The sequence below is a fragment of the Electrona antarctica genome (assembly GCF_951216825.1).
Source record: "Electrona antarctica genome assembly, chromosome: 21".
Taxonomy (NCBI): Eukaryota; Metazoa; Chordata; class Actinopteri; order Myctophiformes; family Myctophidae; genus Electrona; species Electrona antarctica.
In genome coordinates, this window is record NC_136802.1 from 31,790,499 (window position 1) to 31,804,720 (window position 14,222).

A 14,222-nucleotide genomic window follows, 5' to 3' on the forward strand; every position below is an offset into this window, starting at 1 on the left:
CTTGAACTTTGTTTTCCAGAAAGGGAAATTTCACCTTAATTACGATTCTAAGCATGTGATTTGACATAAAGTTATATATATATATTTTCTGGAAGAAGCATCTACAAATAGGTTATTATTACAAAGCAAGGCAGTTTTATTTGTATAGCACATCTTAACCAATTAATTCAACATGCTTTACACATGGATCAACAAGCAAAGGAAAAACAATTATAAAATAAAAATAACATAACATTACAGATCAAAGAGAGGCAAAGAGAAAGGTTTTTAGTTGTGATTTAACAGACAAGTGGCAGCACACCTGCTGTTTTCTGGGTGTTTGTTCCAGATATGTGGTGTCTAAACACTAATTAATGCTTCCCCACGTTCAAGCAGACCTTTCCTAGCCTGGTAAACCATCCCGGTCACGTGAATTCAGTCTGTCAATCACAGGGACCTGAGCGTCTTCTACGTTTTCACAGAAGACGCGTGAATTCACTGGAGCAGGATGGTTTACCATGCAGGCTGACCTGCATGGGCACCTGAGGTGTCTGGGTGATTCATGTACAAGATCAGACATTTATTTTGTATTTCGTTTAATATACCAGCAGTATTTTGAAATCAATTATTTGACACAGGGTGTCAATTTAAGGATTAAACTCCTTGACAGCCATCGACCCCTTGGTGCTTTATTCGTTTTTTATATTGCATGTGCAGAAATTCACAACAGAGAATATTCTGTACTCTCCAAGCTCAAATTCTACCGGCTGAAGCAAACTACCATAGAGATAAATAGGCTGGCTGTCAAGGAGATGCGGAGTGATATACTACACTTTCTTGGTATTTCATAGGACTATCATCTGTTTTCATTTCAGCAATAAAACCTTCCCGCCCTCCTGGATCCTGACCAAAGATGTCCTCCTGAAGGCTATGACCTGACATTTTATTTGATTTTTTTATTTTGATTATTTTGTACAAATAAAGTATTTGTTTATAAATCACTGTTTCATCATTTGCTCAGTAGGGCTGTGTTGGCAAGGAACTCACCCTATACAATTAGCTGCAGGGGCCAAAGTATTGCACTTAACATCTTTACAGCTCCACTGCTCAGATTGTTAGATTTTCTTATTGAATTGGTAGGTATTTTGAAAATTGATAATGATTGGTGAAACTTCAGAAAATGTGTGAAGACCATGCTATTTCTTCCTGTACCTTAACGTGTACTTAGTATGCAATACAACACGATGACAATACACAAAGCACATACATGAATCATTGTGTTATAGATCTGTTACTGTACAATAAGCCTACTAATGGTTAGCGAAAGCATGAACAGGAACTCAAGGTGTGTAACAATAGCAACAGAAATAGGTATCAGAAGTTCTGTTTTGAAACGTTGCCTAGTCTGTTAGCCATTGAACAACTCGTCTCTCTCAGTGGGTGAAACACAGTACAGGAATAGGGTTATAATACATGTTCTATAACATGTTTATAACCCTATTCCTTACAATATAACCATATGCAGAGTTTATACTTATGCTAGTACAAAATGAGGGGCATATGTTTCAAAGCCTTCATGGTCAGAGGGCACTTAAAGTTTTAAGGGGTAGACCTAACAGTGATGGGCAAATGTGTGTCAGTATTCAATTTGAACAATAATAGACCTGTTTTACCCAGAATGTAGCCTATTACATCAACATAGTACATCACACCATTCCAGATCTCCTTAAATATCCCATTCTCATAATGTAGCTGTTTTGAAGCACTAAAGCAATGCCTGTACAGTTTGGTGCATACTTTCTAAAGTATTTAGGAAAAAAAACACAAAATGACATAATTATAGTTAATCCCATCCACATGCCATAGGCCTACATGAAGATGTATAGGCTATACATGACTGCGTGGTGGATCTGGTCTCCGAAAATATCACAGAATGAAAGGCCACCAAAATAGGTTAATGCAGTGCAGCAGTACTACTGTACAACTTGACTGGTTTGATCACAATGGTACAGATGTCAATTCAGCTCAGATTCTGTGAACAGAGGTGAGCCGCATGGATAACTGCATGGATGGATAAATGTATAGCACCTTTCATGTCATGGAATGCAGGTCAAAGTGCTTTACTAGAGACACACAGATCCCCCATCACTATTCTTCATATATATTTCTCTACGACATTTCTACGCAAACTCTATAATTAGCCAACTAGGGGCCAATTAAGGCACTTCTGGTTGTCGGATTGAGATATAACCTACATATTCTGATTCAGCACCATTGGTTTAGTTGGGGTAGAAGGAGTTTTGGAGCAAAATGACTAAAATTCGACAAAATATGATTTTTTTAAACTTTCAAACAGCAATTTGACCCATTTCTAAGTCTTCTAGACAGTTAAAACTAACACCATTAGATTTCCCTTACTTGACATAGGGGGGGAAGTGTATTTAGAGGAATCCTTAAAAAATTGAGTCTCTACGACACTTCTAACTATCAAAGGTCACGCCCGTGACCCCTGTGCGGCGTCGAGCCCCTTTTAAGCTATGGTCGACAGGGAAAAAACAAATGTTCTAAAACAAAGGGTGTTTATCCATGTCTGAAGCACGGGGAATCCAATGGAATTGGTTTCAAGTCTCTACGACACTTCTAAATATTTTAGATATTTTTTTAGACACGTTTTTTGGACCCCACAAACACAATTCTTTTTTTCTTTTTACAAAAACTACTTAGTCTGACTCACTTTTTCACGCTGGATTTAATGGAATTGGTCCAGTTGAAAAATAAATTGTTGTTATTTTTCTAGCCTCTCTAAGGCCTCTAAGTCAAAATCCATTGGATATTAGAGGCCCATCTTTTAGTATGTTATATAGCTTGTCAGGACGAACAATCTGATATGTGTTTCTCCAAACACGGTCATGTGGTTCAGAAAACTAGGGTTAGACTTTGACGCGCGATAGCTCCTCCCACAAAGGTCGAAAATGGGCGTGCTTTACATCCACGCATAGCTATCAATCTGACGAACGCGCCAATATGTGTCTCCCCGCGCACGGACGTGTGGTTCTCAAAATTAGGATTAGCATTTCATCATTCAATACACTGTAAGGTTTATCATGTCTCTAAGGCTTGTGGATTACAGGTCAGAGTTGGACTCTTGCTACGGGTGTCGCACGAGAATGGCGGACCTATCGGAGCGTAGATCTTGGAGAGCTGTACGCGCCCATGTGAATTACTTGGCTGACGGACCTATTGTTCCCGAGCTATCGCGCGTTGAAAACGAACCCTAACGCTAGCCAATTAAGAGAACCGTAAGTCTGTGTGCTGGGAAACACCGTCGAAGGCCGGTGGGGGCAATTCCTGCTAGGACTGGCAGGTAGGGCACAGGGGTCGGCTTCAGGCAGCCAGTTAGGATCCGAAGAGCATTATTGATGACAGGGTCAACCTTCCTCACGTGTGGGGTGTACAGTACACTACAGAGGCTCTATACATCTACGGCATAGGCGACAACCTCAGTCCTCTTGGCATTCAGCCGGATGGTGTACAGTACAGGACTGTTCAGTACAGTGCTAAACTGAGGAATCCTTGTTGTTCCCTTCCTTACACTCCTCTACACCCAGCAGCACAATATTGTGGCCTTGCTATGCATCCCATCTGTAATACTTTATAAATATACCCCTAATGCATTCAATGCGTTCAATCCCCGGCCGGGTCATACCAAAGACCCAGTGCCTCCCTGCTTGGCACTCAGCATCAAGGGTTGGATTGGGGGTAAGTCCCTGTGACATACTAGTGTCATGTCCAGGGGGTGTACATCAAGCTGCCTCACGCTACAGAAACAGGAGATAGGCTCCTGCCCTATGGGCCTCATGGCTCATCAAGGCTACTTACTTATATTTATACTCATAATGCTTTATAACTATAATAAATAATTATAAAGCATTTTATAATGACTTAAGATCATCACATATCATTATTATTACTGGTCACTCGCACTAAATTTCATTATTCATAGTTGTAATACATATCATAAACATTTATAAAGCTTTATAATCACTGTTATAATGCATATAGGGTGACTGCAGAGTTCAAAAGTTCATTACAATATCTATGACAACCTAGCATCCACAACATCCAACATCAAAATCATTATACAATTGCATATGGTAACTTGCAATGGGCCTCGATTTAGAAGAGAAGCAACAGTGCCCATGTACTTGTCTTACTTCAGTAGAGAGCAGTGGTCATCAAAGGTTCTTAATGGCCTTAAATTGTCACTTTAGAGATGTGCAGCCTATACACATGTACTGTATGTTGAGAGAGAAAACCATGCAATTTTTTCCAAGACATTCTGCATGCAGCAGCATCCACTCTTAAATCCCTAGACTCTGTTTATCGATTCGATTTATTACAGGTGATAGCTATGGTACTCACCATTGTATCTTATATACCAAGGTTGGATGGTCCTCCCTGACAGAGAGACGATAACTGCATTGGCACCTGTTCTTGTATAAAGTCATGCTTGGAGATTGTCCTAAATACATCATTTCTGAAATGGGACTCTGAACCCTATCACACCAGATCAAGAAATGTCCCCAAATTCAAGTACCAAAGGTTAACTCTGAACTTGGTAGATCTGCTTTTGGCCTCTGTGGCCCTAATACATGGAATCACCTGCAAACTACATTACAATTGACCACATTGGTACCCCTGGGTCGTTTTAAAACCTTGGTGAGCATACTAGCATACTATTACTCGACACTGAGAAAGATCACACCCGTGTGAAGTAAGTGGTGCAACTCCGTGTGGGGTGGGGGGAGTTCCAGACAAACAGGAACGCACCCAGGGTGAGGGTGACAGAGTTACCGTGTGGGGGTCTCTCTACTGTACCCACTACTGTACTGGCACACCTGAAATCACCATATATACAGTTAATATGTGCGTGTGTGTTTGTGCGCATGTTAGGTTGCGCACAGGTGGTGAAAAAAAACCCATGCTGTTTTCATGCTCAGACGCACCCAGGCAGGCAGGCACCCACACACACTCACTTAAGGAAGTGGTTTGCACCACTAATGAGTTAAATTACTGTAATCGAGAATAAAAAAAAACTTGAATGAATTAATGAATTTTATGGCCAAAAACAGACAACTCAGCTATGTTGCAAAACAAGGAGTTTTCAGTACAATAAAACATTGAGAACCCATTGGAGAAGAACGCTATTAAGAACATCTAAAGTTACATCAATATTAAAAATGCAGATTACAAAAACACAGAAAATAGATGGACATATGTATGTTACTGTCGTCGCAAAAATAGCCGATCTACAAGCTCAAAACGTGACATTGTGACGCGTTTTGAGCTTGTAGATCATCTATTTTTACTATATTTGAATTGAAATCCTGAAAAGTAAAAGCTAATACATTGGACATGAAGACAATGTATTACTAGTCATTAAGCTACTAATTTATAGATTGAAGTATTTAGTAGGATTTCAAAGTCAAGAAATTACAAATAGGTTATTAAAAAGCAAGGCAGTTTTATTTGTATAGCACATTTCAACAAGGGAATTCAACATGCTTTACACAGATCAACAAGCAAAGGTAGTACTATTGATGCTCCAAATGAGTCAAGGATGCATTTCTCCCTGTATAATAGGCCTACAAATAGCCATCTCCTTTTTAAAAAGGTAAATAAATGTAATAGCTCTACAATAATGAAATTACGACCGATATCCGAGCTACGATTAATCACAGGGTCATATTTGCCGATACAGATTCTGACTGATTCCGATATTATACAGAATACCACAATGGAAACAAGCCATGGCCCTATAGGGGCTTAGCCCAAAGCCTGTTAAGTATTCAATCAATAAATATACAGTGAGGACCTTTAGTCGTAGGCTCACCTTCCATCCGAGAATGAACACAGAGCAGTATACACTCTCCTTTCTGCCTGCTTATGGTCCTGTGTCTGAAGTCTATGGTCTTGTTGTGATTATGTCCAGTTGTGTCCAATGTGTTTTTCTGTTGTTTATTTTTTACATTTTACATTATGCTGCTGTTTGTATTGTAGAGAGATTTGTATTGTAGAGACAGGCCTAAACATTCTCCCCCTCCTCCCCCCACACACAGGAACAGTTGACATAATGTCAAAACTGTAATAATTTTGGAAATATTAAAATTTGAAATTGACATTATGCTGAACGAATGCAACGGGAGCACGTCTGACCCAACACTGCAGCAAATTGCCAAAAACAGCAAGCATAAATGAAAACTGAACTGACATGTGTAGATCGGAGATCCATCTGCATCTATGAGGAAAAGGGGGTATATTCAAACGTTTTGAACGTTTTCGAAACCTTGCATGGTTTCCTCCGGCATCGGTGTATAAATGTGTGTGTGAATGTAATGCACAATCTATGTAAAGCACCTTGGATAAAGGCGCTATATAAGTACCATTTTAAAAATGAGACAGCCAAAAAGTAAAATGACATTTACAACAGGTCTTTCTGGAAAAACCTTCAAACACCGCTTCATGTCATTGCGCTTGTGTGTAGTGTACACAGTCCGTTCAGCGCAGGACGTTCCTGAGCCGTGCGCACGTTAGGGGTGCCCCCAGTCAAACAATACCGTGAAAAAAAGCAAATAAAATAATCCACTCCAAAAGGAGAAAAAAAGCAAATAAAATAATCCACTGGTCAACCTTGTATACATCCCAGGCAATATGTAGTCTCATATCGCAGTGTCCTCCTCGTCGTCGTCATCGTCCGAGCTTTCTGGTTGACACTCTCTTTCCTCCTCCATCTCTGCCTCCTGTTCTTCCAACAGTTGGAGACTTGGCCCCAGAATGGCCTTGTAGGCTCTCCCTGCAATCTGCTGCTTGAGTTTAAGGTCCTCCAATCTTCTCTTGAGCAGACAGATTAGGCCCCTCGAACCCTCCTCGGTCAATACATTTGGAAAAGCTAGAATATATACACAAGAACATTAATGGAATTCAATTCAAACCACACATGTTAAAATGAACGGTAACGAAAAACCAACATGTCTCTCACTTGGACAATTTCATAAAAAGACAGATGGAGTTGTACTTACTTCCCGTCTGTGACAAGACAGTTCCCATCTGTGTTTGCACTTTTGCTACAGAGTCCTTTAAGAAGGCACAGTGTTGCATCATCTCCTTTACCAGAATCTGCTTTTCCTCTGCCAGTCGTGACAGAAGCATCACCTGGTCAAAAAGCTGTTTCTTGCAGAGGATGTTGACACCATCTGTGATGATATGAAAACATTGAATTATTAATTATAAATAAATACAAAAAGTCATCTCAAACGAGCTCACAAAGTCTAATAGAGATACCGGTATTATAATAAACACCTGTGTTCTGTTCCTGCCATGGCCATATCATGCTCTCCACAGCTTTGTTGGACAGTTTCTGCACAACAGTGCTTATATCCACAGGGGTTGCATCAGGTTGTTGGTTGTACCTATAATGTAAAATATTAATACCAGGCAGGGTGAAGTGTTGAGAATGAAGATTAAGCCAGAACAGCATACAGATCAACAAGCCTCCTGGCCTGTTCCCCAAACCCAATCTAATGTGCTATACTGTAAATACCTGGTCATAAAAGGATATATTCTAAAGATGAGACAAATACACTTCGCTGACAGAGTGATAGTAAGCATGGAGGACCACTGTGGTCTAGTCAGCAAGCTCTCTCACCAATGTGCCATTTCAGACTGGACTATTGAATGGAAGGCAGAGAAATACACCAATATATTTGGCAATCGATTTAGGATTCGAAAATATCTATTACATACCTCTGGACATCATCCAACAAGCGTTTCTTCTCCTGGCCAATCTTCTGGGTGATTTTCTGACGCCTTTTGTTGCGATCTGCAAGATAGTATTACAAAAAGCTGTGATTTGGGCTCTGTCCAGTAAATGAATGAAATGTATTATGTATAGTTATAGTTTTACAGGCAATGTAAGTTTTGCCCTCTTGATTAATTGGTTTGCAATTTAATTGCTGTGTAACGAACAAAACTGACATACTGCAAGAGCCAGCAAAATAATTTCACAATACATACCATTCTGTCTGTAGAGGTAGTGTTTCTTCTGACAGATGCTCACAAAAAGCGAGTCAATGGAGAGCTGCAAACAATGCATCTCTGATGACACAGAACTGGCTGCTGCACTTCCTAAGAAACAAAAAAGTGTTCACACAAGTTCTAAAAATGTACTCATTGTCAGCCGTCAGATTGATTCTTCCCCACACACATTGATGCGTGTTGTCCATGTGAGGACATTGTTCTTACCGGTACTGGCCCACTGCTTCACATCAATGACCCACTGTTGCAGCATGTCATCTGTGCACTTAAACTGTTCCTGCAGCTTCCCGAGTCCCTCCGTTACCTCCAAAGTCTTCTCGACAGTCTGCAAAATTGCAATACAGAACACTGTAATTTACAAATGTGTTCATGAAATAGCATTTGAAGTTGAATCATGATCAGAGTTACACATTACGTTTTTTTAACAAAAGAACATACCTTTTTGTATCTGGAAGACAAAGCGGAGTGTAGGCCAATGGCTTTACGGAGATTCCACCCCATGGCATGGACCGCAAGCATGTCAGTTCTTACTGTAACACAAATCCAAATAAGATTGTTGAAAATGTTTAGTGTACCTTTGCAGGCTAAAAGTAGCAGGGGGTTAAATAAGCTTACAAACCTGACTTCATCATATACTTGGTGGTCAGGGCACATCTGGACAGGAAACTGTTGACCTGCTCAACCTCTTCACCGAGAGTGGTCCCAACTCCCTCCTGGTTCCTCGCATTCCACTGGATCTATAGGAAGTATGAACAGTGTGGCCAGACGCATGGTCAATATTGATGCATAGCCATAGGTTACTATGGTTATATAGTTTGGGTCAGTTCAGACCATTGTTCTGTGGCTAACATTGCCATGCATTGTGACAATCTAATTTACATCATCAAGCAGTATGACGCATCACCTCGCATTTTGTAGTGTGTGCTTTAGCATGCATGACAGACAAGCACGGTTTCATGCTCAGAAGGGGTTGAAGATGGGCCAGGTTCTCCGACACCTTCGCCAGGTAAGGTACGTATCTGCAGGTCACATCCATGGCCAAGAATGTGGCACTCTTGTACTCTTGCTGGAGAAACATCGGGTAGGCAAAGATTTCTCCTCTGTACATATTCAGACCTTTGGAGGGGAGGGGTGATTAGGAGCATATTATTGTGCTTTAGATAATCATGATATCTTTTTGTATGTTCAATTTATCATCAATACTAATACTAACCTCTAAGAAGGAATCCGTGCCTACAAACGGCAACTTCAATGCCTTCTTCGTCCAACCTGTTGGCCTGCTTGGACGTCTCCCTAGCAGCTCTCCAGTGCGAATTCCCACACGTCGCTTTTCCCGCAGTCTACCAAAGCACATAGTTAGAATATACAGTATTAATAGTTAGACAATAGATAGCAGGGCTCAATACTGAAACATACAGTCAAGACTTTTTTTTGGCTGAGCCATGTTTCACTTGTTTAAAACTTACACTTGTTACAACTCCTCTGACCTCCTCAACAAAAGTTGACACCTCAGAGTCTTTTGCCAAGAACAAGCCATCAAAGAACCCTGGCTCTTCACTCCTACATACACACATTTTCAAAACAAGGTCACAAAGTAACAGTTATTACATTCAACAGCTGAAGTGTCATCTTAAATAAATAAAAAACATTACGATAGTGTTTATAGGAAAGACAAACTAACTGTTTTTTTTGCTGGAACCTGTACAGTTTTCTGTTGCCATCAACTGAAACAGCCAGCATGTCCGGGGTGCAAGCAGGACAGACAAAGCGTTGTTCATCTCCGTGAAGCTGGTTCTCAACAGACTTGCAGTACATATACTGCAGAAAGCTTGTCTGAAAAGAACCTGCATTCACTTTGCCAGTCTGAAAAGATATCATAATTAATATGACTGCTACATAAATAAAATTAAATAAACTGGCTTAACGACATGACAAACTAATTACTCACTCTTCCAAACTGCTTTGTCCTCTGGTCCAACATGGTTGTGAAGGCTTGTCTAGACAACGCTGGAGCTGATGTCTTCATTGCCTCAAAGGAGTGGAAGACATCCTGGTGGAACAGTGTCTGGGCTTGCATGGTTCCAGGCCAGTAGCCACTTCTGACAAAGTCCCTGACCTCCGGAGACCACTGCTTAGAGCACTGTTTGCACGACAGCACTGGGAGGCGAAGATCATAGCGGCCTGAGAGTAAATGAGACATAGCAAGGAACTTAAGTAATGTCTATTAAACACATACGGTGTGTGCATCTACATAGATGAAGACTTAAATTCCTACCATTTATGGAAACCAGTATGATGGCTCTACCAGCTGAGACTGAAACATCAAACGTGTCACAGGTGCATATCTTTCCAGGATATGCTGTTGGCAGCAAACAATCTGAAGGGGCAAAGGACAATCAGGATGAAATGTTTGGGTTGTGTGAAGGTACTGGGATAACAGGTTATAATGAGCCAATGTTGTCTGTTAATTGAAAAAGAGACCTTGTTCACAGATGATGTATTTCCCATCACTGAGATTCACCGACTCTGTTGGGGGAATGTATTTATAATAACCACACATGGTGGTTTGCCTATTGTGCAGAGTGTGACGTTCATGTACCAAACGATCACACTCTGCACAAAACGACTCTGAAGGCATACATTCCCCACAACGGATGACAGCTTCTCTCAAGTGACAGTGTTGACACGTCCTCTCCACGATGTTCTCCGCTGACAACACGTTGTCCACATTGTGGTCTCTTGCCTGTTGCCAGCCTAGTTGGACATCTTTCTGCCTTTGACTCCAAGTGTGAGACTGTGTTGGCTGCTCTACACAATCATACGCAGTGTCCTGAAGAAGCTCTTCGAGCATCTGCCTATTAAAATCTTCAGGGAGAGAAACACAAGAAAAATAAAACATCACTGCCATAGTCTTCTTTGAGGAATTTATTTTAAGTACATTTATACTTACCAGGTTCTTGGTAACCGAGCCATGGTGTTGACACAGATGGTGTAGTGGACGTAGATGGTGTAGTGGATGTACCAACTGGAGAAACAGCAACCACATTAGACCAAATATGTTCAAACTCTTTGCCAGCATAAATCAAAACAATAACAGACACTATCAAATGATTACCCTATACATACTCCAACCACTTCAATCCATCAAAATCACTCTCCATAGATGGAGACTAACCATAAGATGAAGCCTTTCTCCTGCGTTTGCTGGTTTTTACACGAATCCCATCAGCATCCCTCATCGACCAGCTAACTTCAGGCTTCTGAGTTGTCGCTGTAGCTTGGCTGGTAGCTTGGCCTTTAGCTCTCTATACGGAGATGTCATGAAATGTAGAGAAATGGGCATCAACTAACTGGAGTTAAAATTATTTCACATGCATGTACAACGAGAATGTACTTACCTCCGTCTCAACAAACGCATCCGCAACCTCAGCAAGCGCTTCCAGTCTCTCCTTGGCGGACAATGGCTCGCTCTTTCTGCGTGTCGACATTTTACTGAAACAAAAATATTGGGAACAGTCAGCAACCAAACAGATATAAATACACAGACAAAACATGTGAAATTTCTCTCGTTTGTTTTGTCCACTCCCTATGGAGCATTTATGGATATGGGCCTTAACAGGACCTTATTACCTACAAATGTCTGTACAGGGACCTAAATTGATAGCAGTCAGGAGGATGAGGCTAGTCATCGAGACAGAACTCCCTGGAAAAAAGCTTGTGCTGTGGTAACCAACACAAAGCTGGCATCAATCAGTAGGACATCACATTCTCAGAAGTTGAAGCCGTTTTAAAGGACCCACTTTTAGGCCAGTGCAACAGAGCATGCTTGCACTGGCCTTCCTTTTAGTCCCCTTCAGCCTATCCCAGTGTTGATTGTCAATTTAGTATAGGCCCTACCTGTGTGTGCCATCTGTTATCCCTGTGTCTATTTAAACCCCGCATTTGCATTGTATTCTTGTTGGTTTCTAGCTCCCTGGTGAGTGAGTCTGTCCTGTATTCGGAAAGTCCTGTTATTTACCCGTTTTCCCATTTATGGAAGTTCCTGTGTTTTGTTAAGACATCCTTCTAAGTTTACTTGTTCTGCCTGCTGTCGCTTTTGGGTCCAACATACTCATTCGTAACAGATAAAGCCCTTTGAATGAAGGTGTGTGTGTGCGTGTGCGTGCGTTTTCCATATTTCTCCTTACCTTAATTCTCTTCCCTTCCCTTCCCTTCCCTTCCCTTCCCTTCTCTTCTCTTCTCTTCTCTTCTCTTCTCCTCCTCCTCTTCTTTTCTTCTCTTCTCTTCTCTTCTCTTCTCTTCTGTGAAAATGAACGGTAGATATATTGGGAACAGTCAGTATAAATACACAGACAAAACATGTGAAATTTCTCTCGTTTGTTTTGTCCACTCCCTATGGAGCATTTATGGATATGGGCCTTAACAGGACCTTATTACCTACACATGTCTGTACAGGGACCAAAATTGATAGCAGTCAGGAGGATGAGGCTAGTCATCGAGACAGAACTCCCTGGAAAAAAGCTTGTGCTGTGGTAACCAACACAAAGCTGGCATCAATCAGTAGGACATCCCAGACTTACCTCTGGAATCTGGACGTAGACAGATGCTGGTGTGGGAAGCACTAAGGAGATGGTCAGATGTCTGGAGAATTAGGATGACTGGAGACTCCAATGACGGGCTTGTCTGGAAAGAAGACACACAGACACAGAATTACCATACATAACTACTACACCATACTGTATTCCTAACTACTCCAGCACGCTAACCATGCTCATGAACACAGCAGAAAACAGCTTTTACCATGTATTTTTCTACCTCTATTGCCAACTTTATTCTATTGTATTTGTTTTAATACAATGACTCTTTAGATTTACCATAAGCAATGTCAACATACGGTAATACACCACATGCATAGAAACCGTAATCGAGGATCATAGCCTATAGGTAAACCAAGAACGTATCAGTACAAAGGTTGAATATAGATAATAATAAAAGTACATTGAAACTATAACCCGGGGCCTATAAATCCTATAGAGCCATAAGAGCCATGGCCTAATACGCAAGCAGCACCGTATAGCCTACACTATTGATTGATTGAAATATATATTAACAGTTTGCAGAATTACAGTACATTTCGAGCACAAACTCAATACAAAGACTGTTAACTGTGAGTGGACGACCCAATTAAGCATTACACTTGTTTACAAGAGGGTTCATCAAAACATTTAGAGACGTACAAATAGACACTTCTATATAGTCAAAGAACAGAACAGGAATTCATCATAAGGGAGGTAAAAATGCTAACAACAACAATAGCATGCTAACGAGCTCTGTAAATAGTAGTTAGTAGCTAGCTTAGCCTAATATTTAGACTCCCGTAGACGCATTCATCGATTCTGCTTGAAAACGAATATATTTAGAATACGAGTCTAAATCTTAGGCTAGCTAGCTACTAACTACTATTTACAGAGATCGTTAGCATGCTATTGTTGTTGTTAGCATTGCCTTTAACTATGGACCACTGCTAGCAGCTAACATGCTACTAACACTGAAAAAACATTTATACAGTTGTGATTTATAGCAACAAATCTTACCTTGGCTCGAATATTCACCTGTACAATAAACAGACTGGCTGGTAGTGGGTACTATAGGCTGTGGCTAGGCTAAGTAAGCAAAGTCTGAGGACAACCATTCACGACAACAAAAACAACGCAATGAATGTTATTATGCAAAAACATTAGGATTAGCCTGGCAGCAAAAACACTTCCGGTTCCGGTTCCGGTAAACATTTTTCTTTTAAATAAATACAATCCAGAGTGATTTACAGTAAGCAAGAACAACACCTGGTACATCTAATACATAGAAATAGTCATCAAACATCATCAGTAGCGATTAAAATATGATTTTATTGAGTATTGTTTAAAATATCGCAAACGTACGAGTCCAAATAGGTGATTATGCACGGGACCAGGGCACTTCCGGTCAAAAATAATATCAAAAAGAATTATTCTTATTAATGAATATAATAATAACACTCCATAGCGATTTGCAGTAAGCAAGAACAACACCTGGGACATCAAATACATAGAAATAGTCATCAATAAATCATCAGTAGCGAGATTTGATATTGTTTAATATCGCAAACGAAT

At 40.6% G+C, this 14,222-nt stretch overlaps 1 protein-coding gene across 1 annotated transcript; it reads right to left on the reverse strand.

The window, feature by feature from the left end:
* Positions 1-5,613: 5,613 nt before the first annotated feature.
* LOC306914145 (uncharacterized protein) lies at positions 5,614-11,564 on the reverse strand. Its single transcript, XM_079491078.1, has 18 exons — positions 11,472-11,564; positions 11,249-11,378; positions 11,024-11,098; positions 10,555-10,938; positions 10,349-10,450; positions 10,022-10,254; positions 9,755-9,936; positions 9,540-9,633; positions 9,287-9,413; positions 8,978-9,189; positions 8,693-8,810; positions 8,512-8,603; positions 8,281-8,398; positions 8,053-8,163; positions 7,783-7,858; positions 7,339-7,448; positions 7,059-7,232; positions 5,614-6,928 (listed from the first exon to the last, which is right to left on the reverse strand). Exons 1-18 carry the CDS (start codon positions 11,559-11,561, stop codon positions 6,699-6,701), a joined length of 2,658 nt encoding a protein of 885 aa, XP_079347204.1. The 5' UTR covers positions 11,562-11,564; the 3' UTR covers positions 5,614-6,698.
* Between the last annotated feature and the right edge of the window lie 2,658 nt (positions 11,565-14,222).